Source organism: Phragmites australis, chromosome 13 (genome assembly GCF_958298935.1).
Source record: "Phragmites australis chromosome 13, lpPhrAust1.1, whole genome shotgun sequence".
In the NCBI taxonomy this organism is placed as follows: Eukaryota; Viridiplantae; Streptophyta; class Magnoliopsida; order Poales; family Poaceae; genus Phragmites; species Phragmites australis.
In genome coordinates, this window is record NC_084933.1 from 26,640,845 (window position 1) to 26,660,557 (window position 19,713).

Genomic DNA, 19,713 nt, shown 5'->3' on the forward strand with positions numbered 1-19,713 from the left:
GAGTGACGCTGTGGGCAGTGGCGGCGGTGCTCTCTAGTCCCTGGTCTCTCTGCTTACAGCGGCGGCGGTGCTCTCTAGTCCCTGGTCTCTCTGCTTTCTGGAAACCCCAGCAAATGGATCCTTCGAATTCTCTTGGCGTAACCCAGTAGACGGCATGTCATAGGATGTTACGCCGGCGGATCCCGTCTCAACTCGTCTTGGTTGTCTACACTCTAATACTGGCTCCAAGTGAGTGACGCTGGGTTCGTTCTGATACGATTTCAGTAAGACCAAAGCGGGCAGTAACTCGGCCCACAATAACATCTGGCCGGACAGCGTTCTTCAGGCCGAAGAAAGGCCCAGTAACGGTCCATGTACTTCTCAATCTACAAATCAGGCCCCAAGTATGAAGCTTCGATCTACACATCCCTTCAGCAACAGCTATAGGATGGACCGTTGGCAATTTCACTTGAGTGGAAGGTAACTGAGAATGTGTAGCTTTCTAGCGGCTGAATGTATCATGGGCTGCTGCCCATGGTGAATGTATTGCGTGTTCATCTTGCAGTAGAAAGAGTAGCTGCACAAGGTGAATGTATGCATATATCCATATTCCGATAGTCTCAGCAGCGCCTCAGTGTATAACAATCAGAAAAAGGAAGTGTAGCAGGACCACAGTATTGCCCAACTGAAAGTCAAAAGGCCAAATGTGCAGAAAAGATGTTGTGCCAAAAGACCAAATATGCACAACCTGATGTCAAGAATGATCCATCAACTTGATCCTGATGCTGCTATTTCTAGTTCAAAATGGCTCAGTGCTTTTTCCTCGTCCAACTTCATTAACATTGGCTGCTTCTGCAGTGATCAGTCTATTGGCATATGGCTAATTGCGTGCCATTAAATCTTCAGGAAAAAGAATGCTTGACAAAGAAGCTGGATCATAGCGTCACATGTTTTGCACATTCGGTCCTCTTGGTACAAATCTTCAGAATTTTGAGCAGTTCGAATGTACAGTTCTTTAGCATTTTGGACCATTATATTAAAAAAAGGAAAAATTGGCACCAGAGGTGTCTAACAGTTATACTTACAGGCCACTAGGCCGGACCCAAGGCCCATATAAAATTAGGATAAAGAACCACAAACAGGAAAGACGTGAAAAGAGAAACTAAGATGATTTTTTTCAGCTTTCTCTGACCGTTGTTAAGGCATGAGCACCCGCCATACCTCACACTATTGCCTTCTCCTGCATCCTGTGAAGCAGCACACATTACGTCAGTTCTTCACATTGAAAAATCCTTCCATTTCGTTCTTTCCACCACTCCCAGAGCACCAAAATAATCAGTGTCTTGATGCCTTTCTTCAATCTTCTCGGTTGGCAGATGCACTCCTTTCACCAAGATTCGATGGAGTCCGTATTGGTCTATGAGTTCGAGGGTAAGGAAGGTAGATGTAGCCACCCTACAATGCGTGTCCATAGGCTCCTAGCGGCAAGGCACTGAATGAACTGGCGCATTCAATGAACAGGTGCATCATCTGACTTTAGAAAGTCTCCTAAAATACCCCCATCGGCAGCAAGACGAAAAATAGCACTTCAACATTGCAGTAGTTGCACACAAATGAATAAGTCACCGGTGATCCATAAGATGAGGCTGCCATGGCCGACCGCATAGGTGCGCAGCTTCTTGATCGGCGGCGACGGAGAATCAAGCAATTTGTGGAGAGGTGGTCCTATGGCTTGAGGGGGGATGGTGGAATGGGCCTTTGCGCTTTCAACCGGTGCAAAAGGTGGAGAGGACGACAGCGGCAGCGTAAGGGCGGGAGGATGAGCTGATGAGGAGAGGGAAGGGGGGAGCCAAACTAGGGGTAATACAAAATTCCGAGTCATGATTAATAATCGTGATTCAAATCATGGGGTAATTACAAAATTCTGCCTCCTTGCGAGGGGGAGACGAGTGGTAGGGATGCTTTCCCTTGTATTTCTCTTGTCAGGCGCAATCCTCCTATTCTCGACTGACCCTCTAGCTTTGGATCACACCACGGAGATCGCGTTAGCGAAGTGAAAGGACAATGATGTCGTCTAGAGGGGGTGAATAGGTGTTTTTACAAAAAAAAAATGTCCCCTTTTACCGTTAGTCTAAACTTGTAGCGGAATATAAACTAACGGATTTTTCACAAGTGAAAAATTTAAATATGCTAGATTCAACTAGTGCACAATCATCCTAAATAAGTATGAAAATTACAATCATAGGGTGACAAAAATTATTCAATTCTAACAAAAGATATGCAAAAAAACGCTAATTGAAAAAGGCTGAAAATATTGTTTACCAGAGTATCCGGGTTAATCCGGAATCTCCGAGTTGTGCAGTTTCGAAGCCTCCGGGTAAATCTGGAATCTCCGAGTTCTGTACAGAAAATGAGCTCGAAACTGATATTAAAGAATGGGTAAAGAGTTCTAACTCAAACCAAGTGTTGTCGTCTGTTCCAAGTGATGGTTCCACGTAGATCCACGGAGAACCTACAATCAAATGCACACGAACAAGTAGATCGAGCAATATGCACAAATATTGAGTAAAAACTCAAAAGTAGAGGAACAAAAGAGGAGACACAAAATTTGTTTTCCGAAGTTCAGATTCACCACCGTGAATCCTACGTCTCCGTTGAGGAAGCTCCAATGAGCCAGATCTCTTTCAACCGCTTTCCTCGATCCACTCTTGATTTCTTCCCTTGCAGAGGCGAAATCAAAGCCTTCACAAACTTCCGCGGCACACCACAACCTTGGGTGCTCGCCGGCAACAGCTAACCGGCTATAAGCTCTAAGCTCTAAGAGTAACAAACATGATGACGAACTTCTTGCCGATGAACTCAAGTGCTCAAGATTGGATTTTAGCTCATTTGCACTCAATCTTCCAATCTCTCAACATAATTCACTTTTCTTCTCAAATCACACACTATAATGAAGTGGGGAGTAGTTATTTTGGCTCTAAGAAGTGTTCTTTTTCGTGCTCCAGCAGCCCCAAAGGAAGGGGTTGAGGGGGTATAAATACCCACCTCCAAAAAGCTAGCTATTGGAGACTTTTCTGGCATGACCCGGAATATCCGGGTCAACTGAAACAGCCCAACCCGAGACTCTCTGGTGGCGGAACCTCACCCGGAGACTCCGGACAACCCAGAGTATCCAGGTCAATCCGGGTTCAGCATAACTGACATCTAAAAAACGACGATAACTTTTGATCCCAGAATCCGATTTCAACGATTTTGGACTCTATGGAAAGCTTATTCAGAGGGCTACACATCCCAACTGAATTCATGACCTAAAACATATAGGATCAAATTAGGAACACTCTGAACCCAATTCTGACACTTCCACACTTTCCGCTTCGAATTTCTAAAAAGAACTCTCACTATGGGTTTAGTTAGAAACTCTTAAGCACTGAGACACAACAATTAGCTCACGTTGCATCCCTCTTAATAGTGTGGTATACCTATACTCAAATTCAAAGATAAAACTCGTTTGAACCATTTTGGGCATTTGAAAACTTTCAAGTACCGCTTCTTTCTTTCAAACCTTGAGGGTCGCCAACTTCCATATATTCTTCACTCCATCTCTTCTTGATTCTTCATATGCTTGATGTGAATCATCCATATCTTCCCATGGCCTCCCATGGTCCATCGGCAAAAATCCTTCACTCGCTCTTCACCACCGCCTTGGTCCTTCAGCGTCAAGCCATTTGTTTGCCCTTCACCACCGGATGGTCCATTGCAGCCGAGTCTTGCTTACCCTTCACCTTCTTGCCATAGAAAACCACTTTGTATTCTACATCTTTAAGGAATTCGCTTTATCAAATATGGAGTCCACTCTTGTCCTTCACTCTTGGCCCATATGATTTTTATGGATCATAATCCCAACTCAATCTTAAATACATAGCACACGGGTTAGTCCATAAAACTCTATTGACAAGTCATACCTTTAGTTACTTGATCTCCACAAGTAACTTAGCCTTCAAGCTTATTGTCAATCTTATTGAACTTCTTCTTCTTCTTATGAGCATAATTAAAATCTCAATGACTTTTGATGCAATTCTTTGAACTCATGGCATTTGTCATAGAATCCATGCTTCATCATTTATGCATCTCATATGGAATAACCTAATAACAATTATCAATATGATTGTTAGTCCATAGGCATTGTCATCACTTACCCGAGTATCACCTAGAGCTCATTCATCTCGATTCACCTAGAGCTAATGTATATCTCTCGTCCATGCATCACCTATGGAACAACCTACTAACAAACTCAACACCATTGTTAGTCCATAGGTATTATCATTAATTACCAAAACCACACATAGAGGCTAGATGCACTTTTACGAAGATAGTCGTGCAGGTCGATAGGTTGGCTATCAAGACTCGGTGGGGGTTTCCGAGCTCCGTGTGACACCCTAATTTTTTAATTTTTTGGAAATAGTAATAAAATATTCTTTCCTTAGATTAGGGTGTTAATCTTTGTCTCAAAACTTTAGGAGAAAAAATTATTTTCTAAATTAAGAAAATAATTTAAGTTATATTAAAGTGTGTTGCATTCATGCTGGAATATATACATTAGGGTATTTATTGTGTGAAAATAAGATTTTGAAAACTTCGAGTGCGCCGTTTAATTTTTGGAAAAGTTTGCAAAATGTTTCTAAAAAGAAAACCTCTTTTCTTTTCTTGGGCTCTCTCTTTCTCCTTTTCTTCCTTTTCTCCTTGGCAGCCCACCCTTTTCCTCTTCCTTCCCGGGCCGAGCCCGCTTCACCCCTCCCTTCACCCCGCCTCCTGCCTTGGCCGACCAAAGTCCAGGCCCAGCCAACCGCGTTGGCCACTCCCTTGTTGGCGCCCCAGAAAAAATCCACCTCCGCCCATGCTTAGCGCCCGCGTGCCGCGTCTCCTTCCTCCTCCTCGTCGAGTCCGAGTCGACCGAGTTCGAGGTGGATACGCCAGTTGTCGCCGCCTTCCTGAGCCCATATCCCAACTGAACCCTAGGTTTATCCGCAAGGCCCGCGTAAGCCCGCCCATATAAAGGTCTGACCCCCCCCCCTCCTCTTTTCCCATCTATTTTCGCAACCCGAGCTCCCACCGCTCGCCACCATTATTGCTCGGCCAAGCTCGCAGCCGGCCGGAATCCGTCACAGTTTGCCGTAGTTGAGCCTCCCACAAGCTTCTTTATCGCCTATCGCACGCACTGGTGTCGTCGCCTTCGCATTTCGGCCGTCGAAGCGTCTCCCCGTCTCACACCCGAGCCCCGATGTCATCTACATCGCCGCCGACCGTCGTCCGGTGCCGCGCCGCCCGAGGTACGTGCTCAAACGGGTTCCCCGTACCCCTAGCTCTCTCCTCCACCGCTCGCCATCGCTCCTCGTGCCCGGCGACGAGGTCTCTGCCCCTCTCCGGCGAGTCCGCCACCACAACTGAGCTCCAACCGCCACTGTGCTGCTAGCCAGCCGAACTTAGATGCACTCCGGGCCGTCAGATCCGAGATGGACGGCCTAGATTAGAAGCAAAAATACCCCTTCGCCTGGCCAATCACGTGATGACACGTGTCACCACATATATCCAGTCTGCCACCCTTGCCATGACAGTCGGCAACCTCAGCTTTTCACACGCGTGTCAATGCCACGTCAGGCAGCCTTTATCCAATCAGCTTTAGGTTTATTTTAATTCGGGAAAAAGTGGCACTTTTGCACTTTAGCCCCTGAACTTTCCTGTAATCACTAAAAAACCCTATCTTTTTACAGTATAGTCCTAAACTTTTCCATAATTACAATTAGGTTCGGCAACCTCAGCTTTTCACAAGCGTGTCAATGCCACGTCATGCAGCCTTTATCCAATCAGCTTTAGGTTTATTTTAATTTGGGAAAAGTGGCACTTTTGCACTTTAGCCCCTAAACTTCCCTATAATCACTAAAAACCCCTATCTTTTCCATAATTACAATTAGATCCCTCTATTTTTGCAAAAGACCCCTAACCTTTCTATTTTTTATTCAAATTAATTCATTTCCTTTTACAGATTTAACCCTAATCTTGTTTGTCGCATAACTTTCCAATTTAGACATTTTTCGCACTCACGTGTTCATAGCGACGTGTACTATCTTTTATTTCCTTTTTCATATATGTTAGATATTGTTTGGTGTAATATTCTTAGTTAGTTTTGTTATGTTCTTTTCTGGTGTGTTTCGAGAGCACATGAAGAGCAATTCAAGAATCTCCAAGACCAATTATTTGAAGAGTTTAAGCAGCAAGTTGGAAGAGGCAAGTGTCATTGAACATTTTGATCCTAATTTTTCAAATGTGTTCTTTATTTCAAACATGCATGCTGTTAATCTTGAATCCTATTTACTTGTTGTACTTTGTTCCATATTTTCCTTGTTACCTAATTGTCAGTAATGAACATGGGTTGATGGTTAAACATGACTAATGAACTATGCAACTATAAGTTAGGAATTCTGGTAATGGTATAGCATCATGGAACCTTAGGCCTTGATCAAAGTAGTGTTGTTGATGATGATGGTTATGTTGTTGGTCTAGTGTTTCCTCAAGTGACCTAAGTAAGAATCGGTTCGTGCAGCGACAACCCAAAAAATATCGTACCAACCACGAGACTTGGTTTGGTACAATCTTGGCCTATTAATTAATGGATTCTAGTTCTTGTGCATGCCAAACGGAAGAATGGATGTGTGAGGATGGCTAAGATCAAAACCATTTCGTTAGTGGTATGAGATGTGTAATGGAAGGGAATGGTGAAAACTTGCTGGAAACTACAAGGCGCAAAAGGGGGCTTCTGGATGGCGTGAAAACCACTTTGACGACGGTGAAACCTAGCCGGCGTGCACATACTAGAAGAAACTTTATAACGGCCTTGCAGTGATATTTCGGGAGACACATCATGGGCGTGTGTTAAGTGTTTCGCGGACACGACAACAAGAAATTCACGACTCGTGGGGAAAGCTGGACAACCTCTGCAGAGTATAAAATCTGATATATCTGCCGTGCTCATGGTCACGAGAGACTTAAATCCTCACATGATTAGATGGATGAGTTTGGTTTGGTTGATTGGTTTGGGAACCTGCTGTGGGATTCAAGTGGTTGGTAAACATGCGGGGATGTTTCTAGGAGTTGAAAGTCTAGTGATGGATCACATAATTAAATAAGATGTTTTTACAACTCTACGATAGTGTAGTTGGTGTTTATGCAAATTTAACCAGTTATAGCCTGTTCATTTATTCAAGCTTGCATGTCATTTATTTTCTCACACTTACGGAGTACGACATGTACTCACACTTGCTATTTCCATCCAAATGTATATCAAACGCTGCTTAGACAATAAAGAAGAACTAGACTACCTCACCGACGAATATGAAGATTGCTAGGCTAGTGGACCCCCAATCAATTGCCTGCGGAAGACGGGAGCTTCATTGTGATTTGCTAGTGTGCTTTAGTTAAAGGCTTTGAGGACTTCCTATTTTATTTAAGTTAAGTGTTGTAATAATGACATTATGTATGATATACTGATAAAGTTGCTACATGTATGAAACTTGATCCTAGCATGTATATGGTTTACATCTGGTTTTATCCCTTTATAAAATCGGGTGTGACACCCCCTGCCACGGAGGGAGCATGAGATCTTTCCTGTCGCGGGATCTACCATGATTCTTGGCGATCATAACCTTCACCAGTCCTAGCGATGGACTCGGTGTTTGCCGCCACGGTATAATGTCAAGCGGTCTCAACTAGGAGGGTGAGGTCGCGTAGCCATGACGCTACTGGCGAACCCTCTGGTACTACTATTGTCGGGTGGCTAAGAAGCATTCACACAGTCTACAGATTCTGTGCAGACATTACGGCCTCGTAGTCGAGCTGTTGGGCGCGTAGCGGTGACATATCTCGAGGGGGCATCCCACGACATTTGTGCAATGTGACGACCTAGCTGACGCCGCCACCAAGGACTACGCCCTATGCGGGAGCTCCTCTAGGTGGTGTTGTAGTTGAGGAGGCTATATCGAAGCGCCTCCATGTTCGGTGTCGGACCGGTTTCCCTCTGGGCTCAAGGCCATGGGCTCACCGATGGTGCCCGGGACACGAGGGCCTCCACTGCCCCTTGCTGCATGACCTGCCATGCAGACTTCACGTTGAGTTTCGAAGCCCTCAGGCTCCGATTCGGTGTCCCACACCTAGAGCACACCTGGCTCATCTAGGTCGTACCCATGACAAATACCTCGCAGCGACCAGGGTCCTCAGAATGAGACTCAGCGGTTGTCGTAGATCCGACCATGGGTAGTCGAATCAAGTTATCAACACTTACCGAAATGCAAAAACATGCCCTCTACCTGGCGTGCCAACTGTTGAGGGTTAATCTCTGCCAATGCTTCTGAGGTGTACTGGATGATGGACGCATGATCAATGTTTCCGGTGGATGTGTGTGTCGAAGGAAACTCAAGAACATGAAGAACTATCCAGGTTCAGGTCTCCGGATAACAGCCATATGTCATGTGTATTTTCTTTTGGCTTGGAAGAACTTATTAGAGAAAAATGAGTCCTCCCCCCATAAGTCCGGTCATACTCCCTTTATATAGTAGGAAGAGAGAGATACATACAAACAGACTGTTTCAAATCCTGAGACCGGTCTGATACTAACAGAGCCAATTACTTCTAGCTTGTGATGACGATAGGTAGGTAGGTTCGCCCTACCCTGGTCGATCGGTACATCTTGTCCCATCATCGTGTGCCACACGCTCACTTGTGAGGCTGTCTCATCACTGCTCGTCGCACGCTCGCTTGCAAGGCCATCCCATATGTTCGTGCGACGGACTCAGGATCTTGATAATATCAACTACCAGCTGGCATTTACCGGTGTGGACCAGCTGACAGGATACCCCTTACTTTGTACACCTACAGGGGTTATAAAAGAAAAAATAAAGATCAACATCAAATAGTCTTATAAAAAATAAATTATTATAAAAATCAAATATCCAAATAAAGAGTCTATGTAAAATACAATTAATTGATAGCTAAAATTCATAATAAAAAATAATGTTTTTTTAAAAAATCTTACTAAGATAATAAATTAACAAACACCGTGTAGCTTAATGTCGTCACATCAAGCAGACAACACATAAGGTACAGTATGCACGCAAGGCAAATCTATTCTGATTTTGGTTAGACTGCCTACACCTGATATAATTCTGAGAGTTGATAAAAACGTATACGAATCGAACTAATACGTGTATATGATTTAGGTACAAGTTTATAGCATAAATAATTTTCTTTTTCACTAACATAATTTTATTTCTTTTTCTAATTTTATATGTTTTGTAACTAAATAATATTAACCTCATAAAAAACTGAGGACACCAATTTTTAATTGAATATGACCTAACAAAATATTCACGCTAATAGTATAGGTCACATTGCTACTTTCATATGAGATGTGGATACACATGTTATCTCGTCCATCTATCTCTCAACTATCATCTATTCATCTATTGATTCTCTCACTGTCATATGATTTTTTTCATTTGTCTATCTAACACAAATCTCAACACCATCTTAATAGCCTATACGTCAAGGGCCAGTAACATTTGGCTGTTACTTACTAGTCCTTCTATGGAAGAACTGTAACTGGGCCCAGATGGCAGAAACCTTTGCGACTTTCTTCCCTTTTCTGTTCTTCCACTTCACTTCAATCTGTGCGCCAGCTCCGTTTGAGCCGGACAGATGTTTGGATTAGGTCGCCACTGCTTTTCGCTCGTCTTGGTGAACAACAATCCGCTAACAAATTTGGCTGGTTTCGGTTCCGATTCTTCGTCACGGAGTTCGCACTTGGCCACAATTCGTGGTGGACCAACCGAAATGGAAGCTCGGAAGAGTTTTTCCGTGTGGATCCAAGCAAGAAAACTCTTGTCTCGCGACTGCATTCCCGGGTGATGTCACGGGCGAATTAGGCCACTCTTACGGCACCACCATCACAGAGATGGCAAGGTAGCACCCTTGGCGACCGATGTCCGTACACGTATGTGTTGGATAGATTTCTCCCGGCAGGGACTGCAAAGTAACTTGTTGTGCTGGTATTAGATTTGTAATTGAATTCCATGGATTAGTCTTCGGCAGTCCGTGGCACGTCGTCATGTAATCAACTTCCATGAGGACAATGCAAAGCAGTCTACTGAAAGTTAGGTGGCTGCAGCCATTAGACTTGCTAATGGTGTCTTGTCGAAGTTTTAGATTGTTGCTCTAGTCAATAACTTCATCCGTTTAGTAGATGTGATTTGAAGTTACCGAAAAGGAAAGGTGGATGACCAGTAAAAACTTAGATAATCTGCGACAAGGAGACTCTGACGAGACTGTTCGTGTTTCTTTCTTCGATTTTGGTGGTGCCACCTTCCGAGTTGGAGATCTACTCCATTAGAAACTTCAGCACTTGACACCATCATGAGAGTGCAACTCCAGTTAGATTGAAAAGGGTAGAAGAAATTAAAGTGGCAAGGGGAAAAGAAAACGCCAGGACAGTGCGCGAGTGCATCTCATGCTCATCATAACTGACGCAGCAAAAGCGATCGCCAGGAGGCAGGAATTCATCACCAAAGCACCGATCCTTTACACCCCCCCTCTCCCGATATGGCTCCTGTTCTGTAGCCACGACGACAGGAAACCAATTGAGAGATCGGCCCGCCGGCGCATGCTAAGTGTGCAAGGCAAGCAATCTCGTGCGGGGGGTTCCCTTCGCTTTGGATCAAAAGGCACGAGCTTCTTGATCTTCCGCACTAACGAGAGACACCTTTGCACTTTGCTAGGATGAATCCCGCCGCTTCATACCTGTGAGCTTGTGCTCAATCCTGGGGCGAACTCTTTTTCACTGACAAAAGCATGGCTGCAGTAGTCATCAGTGACTCTGAAACTCAGGTGCGGATCCAGGGGCCTACTGTTCTACAGCCAGTGGAATCCTTCTCTCTCAATATATATATATTTTTTGTTATGGATGAGGGAGAGTAAGAAAGAAAAGGAAAGGAAGAAAAAGAGGAAGAGGAGGAGGGAGAGGGATTTCTCCTACGTGGTTTTTTTGCATCCGTCACTGCTGAAACTGGCTAATTTCCTTCCAAAATACTACTTGTAACCAGATTGTGAGCAAGGGATACTAGCAGTCTGACATCCCAGACCATGCAAACCCAACTGCGGTTATCATTTCCTGTGATGCCTGTCGAGTGTCGACTAGTGCACTAATTTAGTGACCTCTGGTCATTAATAGTACTCATATCCGCACGGCCTCTGTGTACATGTGCTGGCGGCATCCTGTGATCTTAGCAAACGGGGAACTAATTATGGATCTCCAGCTGAACCTTCCCAAGATCGCAACGCAACACGTTCATCTATCACGAAGTAGCATTTTGTGAGCTCATTCTCGTCTGTTTCTTTCTGATTTTCTCCCTCCGGATCAGCTTCTCGTTGTGCTTGCAAAATTTGTCACCTGATGGTGAAGCAAGGGACCCGCGACTTGCGACGTGTCTTTGCAGAGTTCTTAACCATTGGACACGCAAATTAATATTTGGTGACACTAGAGCACGTACGACAAGGCGACAACGCGGCGGTGCTTTACGTTACCGTGGCGTACGCCCCCTTATCCGACGGCTTTTATTTGCTCTCACGGGTTGGTGAAATACAGTGCCACTACAGTAAGCTCTACGGTGCAGTACATAAGGACAACCGTAATGCTGACATGTTAGGAGAGTATAGAAACGGAATCGATGCCGATCGGATGCGTTGCGACGGATTTGGTCGGATTGATGGCTTGATGTACTGCAATCAATACTTGTCGGTCAGCTTATGCTCTCTTGAGACATTGATGCGCTAACATTCATTAGTTGATTGGAAAGAATTACAGAGGGGAAGAAGGAAAATAAATCAGTCGAAGAACAAAACACAATAACAATTGGTAGTAGACGGCACTTCGTGACGGCACTTCGTAACTGCACTACTGGAACACCCGGCAACCACTATTTAGAATCTATTTAGTAGAGTTTGATTGTGTATTAATTATTTAAGCTAATTTTTATAGAGTAAGTGATTCTATCAGGAAGTAAATTTTTGTTTGGTAGAGCTGCTCTAACTGGAATTAGATGGACCTCTATTAAACAACTTTTTCATTTTGTAGTTCTTCGAGTAGCACCTATAAAAGTGATTATCTAAAATAAATTAGACATTGATAACTGAAAAAAAATAGTTTCTCTTAATTTACTTCCTGTACAGATTCACTTCATTTATAAAGATTATCTTAGAAAATCACTAGAAAATTACTTTCAGTAGCAAAATCATTTTAATCAGATAATCACTAACTATAAAAAATTTAGATTAGATGAGCTTTACCAAATAGATCATAAATCAGAGAAATATAAGATTTTTTTTAGCTATTATCATTTAATTCATTTTAAAAATTACTTTCACGAAATACATCTCGAAGCTCAAAACTGCAAACCTCGAGCTCCTCCAATTTTTCACTCGGAGAGCTGATTTGAGAGCTACGCGAATAAAAGGCGCGAGACCCTCGTCCCCGGTCTCGCAGTGAAACACATCCTCTTCAAACCTAGGCAGCCTCGACATGTCCTCTTCCTCCTCTCTCCCGTCTCCCCCGCCACCCTCCGCCGGCGCCACCTCCCCCTACTCCGCGTCGTCCTCCTTACTCCCATCCTTCATGATCATCGCCGCGCTGCTCGCCTTCGTCTTCCTCGCCTCCGTCGCCATCCACCTCCTGCTCCGCTTCCTCTCCGACCCCTCCTCGTCTTCCGCCGCACCGCCGCTCCCTCTGGCGCACCGCGACGAGGTGCGCTCGGCCGGTACAGTGGATTCTACGGCGCGGCCTGCCTCTGTGGCTGCGGTCGAGGGGGAGGAGGAGGAGGCCAGCGACGAGAAGCAGCGGCTGATCGACTCGCTGCCGCTGTTCACGATGGCGTCGGCGCTGGCGGCGCTGCCCAAGAGCTCCCCGGACTGCGCCGTCTGCCTCTCGCTGTTCACGCCCGAAGCCGAGCTCCGGCTGCTCCCGGCGTGCCGCCACGCGTTCCACGCCTCCTGCGTCGACGCCTGGCTTCGCACCACGCCGTCCTGCCCGCTCTGCCGCGCCTCCATCGCGCTCCCGCACCCCTCGCTCTCCGCCATGCTCGCCGCCGCGCAACCGCCGCCTCCGCCGGAGCCAAGGAGCAGGGACCGGTCCAGATCAAGCTTCCTTGTCGAGATCGGCACCGTCAGCAACCGCGGCTCGTCCGCGCCGGGCCCCGGGGGCGGCAACGGGAACAGCCGCACCTACTCGCTCGGCTCATTCGACTACCACATCGACGAGGAGGTGGAGGCCGTCGTGTCCCGCGTCGCGCGCGCCACTGTCAAGGAGCAGAAACCCGCAAGCGAGGAGGCTCCATCGCCGTCGCCTCCCGGTGAGGCGGTGGCTCAAGCGGCGGGTTCGTCGCGCGGCTGGCTGCGTGAGTACGTGGACCGGCTGGCCTCGTCAGCCTACACGTTCTCTGAGCGGTGGAGCTCGCGGTGGAACCAGAGCCACCAAAGCCACGGGCAGGAAGAGCCGTGGCTGTGGGACGTGGAGGTAGGGGCAGCGGAGATGTCGTCGGCGCCGGGGTCGGACGAGGAGGAGACGGCGTTCATGGTGCTGTACCGCTGGATCGCAGGGGTGTAAACGTAGTCACACAAAGTTACGAGGGCTTCTGTGTTAAGTTGCTAGTGTTGGAGAGTTGTCAGCCTTCAGGTGAGGTGATCCAAATGTCTTGGAAGCTTCAGTTGACTATGGTTCATGGTAGGCGTCAGCAGTAGCAGCAGCATTTGCACATAGTTCATCCTCGGAGTTCGGATTTTGGAAAGCGAGGAGATAAGACGCCAAGATAGACAACGTGCATGCAGAATTGTTCTTTTATGTGGTGTAGTTCATTGCATCCTTTTCCTTCTCCAAGCATGTGGTTGTCGTCTGTCATGCGTAAGTGTGCTTGTGTGTGCTTGTCACAACTCACATCGTGGCAGTCACAGGTGTCAGCGCGAATGCCTGATGGCAAAGCAGTGTCATCGTCTTCAACGTGGACTGGTAAAATGCGAGAGGAAAGAATGGATTAAGAGATGCAACTTCGTCTACTTAAACACAGAGATTTACGAGATTGACAGTGAAAACCCATGCGTGGAGCTGGAAAATTCCAAATGCTGTGTTGGAATTCGCTTGCTGTCCTTGATCGATGTTCAGAAAAATCCATTTCAGGCGCTTTGAGTTGAAAGCAAGCAAGACTGATATCCAACCCATCAGACTGGCAGAGAGTATCCACTACGTACGGTGAGTCTACTGAATTTGGAAGAGGCACCGCATTGATGGTCAGTGCTCGCCAGTCACAGGGAAACTCTGTTGTGACCTCGCGACAGCATGGGCAGCACGACACCTCATGTCCGATGCTCCTCGTCAATACCTGTGTATCCGACCCGGGCATGCAAAGATCAGAATATTTTTCTTTCCTTCCTGGTTTAATCGAAACTGGTATCCCGCGTACTTGTACGTCCACAAATCTTTGCGTGCAGGATGCACGTGGATGAGCCTCTGTCTGACTGTTGAAAATCACAATGCGCTTCGCTTACGTAGCGTCGATCGGAGTGGCGTAGCCATGCATGCAGCGTCGCGTGCGAATGTCACGAGCAGGCGTTGCGTTGGAACGGACCTGAGCCCTGCACGCCTCTCCCGATATTCCCATGCGAGTCCAGGGCCTCGGGCGCGTGAGCACGCACGCGCAGCCCGCGTACGAGCGGTCGAGTGAGAGCAGAGCCGTGAGAGACCGGTCTCCAGCACTCACAGCTCGAACCTGACCGATCGTCCTCACCCGTTCCCCGTGCAGAGCGGCGACCTGAGGGCGAGGGCGTCGCGGTGTCGACGACGGTCAAACTGCTCCGCTCCCCGGCCGGCGGCCGGTGTCATCAGCAGCTGAGCTGATGTGGTTTGGTCGCCAACTCTACCCATGGCTGGAGCAGAGAGCAGAGAGCACCCATGCTACTTCGGAACCGAGGCCAACGCCACAACAGGGCTCTGCCCGTATGGTTTGGTGCAACGATTCCAGATGAGCCCTGCCTTTGTCACTTGCCGCTAGTCCGAAAGCTTTTACCGCCATGGCGTCATGTTTAGCGTTAGTCGTTTAGCTTACCAGTACCATTTAGGTAAGCAGAGCTAGCACCGTGCATGTGCAACTGCTACCTACGAGATCTTGTTGGTCTGGCCACCAACGCGACGTTGGTGCAGTTACCGGCACTTGTAGGTGCTGTCGACGGAGAAGTGCGGAGAACGTTTCAGGACTTTACTTACCTTTTTGGTCTAAATAAACAATGGTTCACGATGTGAGACCTAATTGAGGTAGGATGCTCATGTAAAACGAACAACGGGTGAAGTCGCACAGAACATCCCATGCTGCAAAATATAGACTCTTTGATTTATCGTATTTGCTATAGCTTAGTCGATTGAAATCGTCGAATTTCTCAATAGACGACCGCCGTAGTGTTAGTGAATGTTTTTTTTGGGGGGGGGGGGGGGGGGTGGAGGGGGGTTGGAGTGCTCCCCGGGCATCCCAAGCGAGCATGGTGGCCGGGCAGTAGTGGTGGCGTGGGGCTAGGGTGACAGGACACCGCAGTTATGTAACAGCATATGGATCGCCATAAGTTCGAAGGATTATAAAAACCAATCTAAAAGATTGTCGAATCTTAAAGACAAAAACCAGCAGTACCTGAAACTAGAAGTATAATTGATAAATCATCACTGAGAAAGATAAATATATCATCATACTAACAGTAAGAATCATAGCTAATGAAGAAAATACCTCGATCACACATGAGACAAATATATAACAGACGACTAAGAGTCTAAACTGACAACACAACAGAACTAAACCAATAATAGAGATGTTCGTGCAAAGATATGTTGTTGCCCATCTCGTATGCTTGCCATCACCTCAAGTCACATCTAGGAAGATACCAAGAATGAAATTCAAAAATCTCAACAAGTGAATTGTTTTAACAAGTTATTTAGCTACAGTTGATTAAACATTCATATTTAACAAATATATTAAAGTGAACATATTAACAATATCTGAAAACATGAGTAAACTTGATAATCCAACAACGATCACATGCTACCATCTGCTAGCTATGTTTCACCATAGCAGTATCATCCTAAGCGGTATTAAAGATTTCATTGCAATATAAGAATGACACTGAAGCAATTAAAGTAAAGCCACCCATATGAATGCATGTGTATACATATGTCATGCTCTTCCTCGTATTTACTCATTCTCGGATAATGTAAGGATGTGTACCGTACCCTTCTCGAGTAACATATGGTGTTATACCGGTATGATTATGACCATAACACGGCGATAAAACTTTCAACGCAAGATGTTGTGTTTATGATATGCTTCATGTATAGCTAATAATGCAACTTCTAAGATATGCATAATATTTGAAAAATTACATATTGCGATAAAGAACAACTGCAGGGCGACATATCTCGCTTCTTGCACTTTATAATTTAGGAATCAAGTAAAGTTTTAAAAAGCAAATATTAAGGTAACGAGCTCATGCATAATCAAAATACATAATTTCTAATATAGGTATATACTCCATGATTCACATATGAGGAATATGAACAACTACAAGAAGAAGACATATCTCACTTCCTTTACCTCATAATTCAGGGCAACCAAATAACAAGTTAAAGTATAACTATCTACTACATTCACTTGCTTTCATCGACGGTGAAGGTGGAAACTAGCTGTGTCCTGAAGTGGCACCACTAAACAAGTGCATAAGTTAGCACCAAATGCCTCAACAACAAAAGCAAAAGGAGGTGCGCTCCTATGCCTGAAAACCCCGCAAACACGACATCAGAGGGTTATAGAGATACATCGACTACTTTTCTTGCAAGACGCCAAGCGAGAACATCCTCTAGCTAGGTCAAAGATCGAAGAGTAAGACAATGACGCACAGACTAAACCTCGCGTGGACAAGAACAATGTTTTTTTTAAAAAAACTACTAAACCACTTAACAAAAAAGACCAACATCAACGGAAAGCTATCGATAGGGACTGCAACCTTCCTTTTGATCATACAATCGAATCTGACACCAATCAGGAAAACATCACCGTCTGTTACTAAAACAAAACCCCTTAGCACCCTGGGACGGGAGTGGAGGACGGCCCTACGCAAAACTTCAAAATTATATTGCTACAAGATTAAATGGATCATCTAATCACCAACACGACGACGAGATTGACCGTTCTCCATTATCTACAATTTTCCAAGAACTACGAAAAATATCACCTTTGGAGCGGAATCACAAAACGACGACGAAATCTGACAAACTCGTGGAAATCCCCCTTCTTCTCACTTCCTCCTCATTCCCCTACTTCCTTCTCCCTCTTCATCCTCCTCTTCTTCTTCATGCTTCATTCTTCTTTCTTCTTTCTTATTTCTTCTTCTCTCGGTGGCCCCCTACCGTCAGCCGACCCCCCTCTACTCCTCCCACCCCATACTTCCCCTGCGCTCATCCACCGATGATACTCCAGCGAGCGTCAACTGTGGCAGGGTGCTCCGGCCAAAAGACTATGGGGGCAAGCGGCGGGGCAACGATAGGCTAGGCCAGCGGCCGGGGTGGCGAGAGGCAACGATGAGGTCTTGGGTTTGGATGAGGACGAGGTGACAGCGCTCAGCGCGGCACTGGACGCCCCCAGCACTTGCGAAGAGGGATTCGAGGAGCTAGACGAGCCATCGCCGTTGACCGTGGAGGACTCCAAGTTCAGCAAGGAGGTAGCCGTCGCTCTGTCTGTAACGTTGGCAGTGGTGCCATCGTCGTGATCCATGACGTGAATCAAGGAATAATTAATAAACTCGGATTTGTAATTGGAGAATAATTTTGTATGAATTGCAAGTAGGTTTGGGCGCAGAAATTTCTTCGTGGAACCGTGTTCTGAACCTTGCTATGGTCTCGGTGCTTAAGGAAGTTATGCACATTTTCCCATTTATGTTAGTGATCAAAGAGCTGGATATCATGCATTGATTACGTGCAATTAATTTGGGTACAAAAAATGGTAACATGATATGCACAAAATTGAAGTATTCCGAATTTTTATGAGGACACATGCCATAATGAAACAGATGCCACTTTCATACTGGTTTTCTTGAACTGGAGTATGGAGTACAACAGTGCATGCACGGGTGCTGGGTGCATACCTGCGGCCCGCGCCACCGCCACCGCCACCGCCAAGCTCACCGCGTTCCAACTTCCAACCCACAACGTCACGTTACGGTGAGCATCCTCGGCGCCCCGGGCACAAACCAGCGGGCGCCGTGCGACATGCTCCGAGGGACCGGCGGAGGCCTTGAAGGCGCGAAATCTGGTTGTTGAATTTGACGGGCTCGTGGTTTACGTACAGTTGGGCCGGCACAGAGGCACAGACACTGATTTGGTTAGAGGAATTTGTTTTCCCCGCACGCGCGGAAAAAATTCGTGTTACTGGCCCACGCCCCAGAGAAAAAAGAAGAAGAAGATTTGGCCTGTGACTTATGGAAAGCGAAATTTGGACCATGCCAACTAAGAAGCTAGAGCCATGTGGTCAGCGCGCAGAACTCTTCCCTGGCATTGTTTCCTTTCTTCTCCAAACAAACGAAAGACGGCGACGGTGTATACTCACCTTGCTCGTCGTCGACGGTGTATTCAAGCAGGGGCAGCGATCAGAACGGCAGAACTTTCATCCCGCACAACGAAATGTATGTGCGTAGTTCAAATTTTCGACCGATTCACCAGGGAATATTTTGGTTGCTTTTGGCGGATTGCTTACTACTAGGTTAGATCGGATGTCAACCTGTGGAGACTGTATGCATGCAACTTTGCACTGGCAACTTGTGGAGACTGTAGCAATGCTCCTTTTTTGTTTTCAGGAAAATGCATCTGTTGTGCGGAGCCATGGCAAGTGTCAGCTGCGAGTCCGCACGGTAGATACACACATCGGTAATCCGCGCCGCTCCAGAGTGCGCTCGATCGAGTTGCTACGTACGTAGACCTTGTGGTCCACAAACCACAATGGCGCGCTCGTTATTTTCCGCTCGCAGTAGCCCGCATCGTGGCGCTTGCATGTCGCATGGGAAGTAGCCTGCATGCTCGGCAGTCTGCAACATACCGCCGTAGTCGCACTAGCTTACGGAGGCGATGGAATGGAGAAGCACCCCGTGGAAATCCGCGAAGCAGTGCATGCTGCAAGCAAAGCGGGAAGGACCGGGCACCACGTATTCCACGAGCGCGAGACGATCGAGGAAAGCGGCCGGCGAGAGAAGCGAGGACGCCATCGCGTGGAGGTGGAGCCGAGTGAGCTCCTACTGTCAAGCGCAGCCCTCCGCGCGGGACAACACAGAGAAACTATCGGGCGAGGCGAAGCCTGGCTCTTCTAGTTTCTCCACTGACCAGTGACCGCCGGTCCCCCTCCCTCTCCGTCTCTTTTTCTCCCGGGACAGGGGCCACCCCCGATTCTCTATTATTGGAAACCAAAGTTCGGATCCGTCTCTCCCTCTCCAATCCACTCATGCCATTTCGTTCTCTCCACCGCGAACCGCGTGGCGTCGCGATTCTTTTGCCTCCCTGCACTCCTCTCATCTCCTCCTCCTGTCCTGGACGATCTCACAGAAGGTGACAGTTTTTCTAATAAA

At 46.6% G+C, this 19,713-nt stretch overlaps 1 protein-coding gene across 1 annotated transcript; it reads left to right on the forward strand.

The window, feature by feature from the left end:
• Window positions 1-12,570: 12,570 nt before the first annotated feature.
• Window positions 12,571-14,140, forward strand: LOC133889023 (E3 ubiquitin-protein ligase ATL4-like). Its single transcript, XM_062329456.1, has one exon. It carries the CDS (start codon window positions 12,599-12,601, stop codon window positions 13,676-13,678), a length of 1,080 nt encoding a protein of 359 aa, XP_062185440.1. The 5' UTR covers window positions 12,571-12,598; the 3' UTR covers window positions 13,679-14,140.
• Window positions 14,141-19,713: the final 5,573 nt, after the last annotated feature.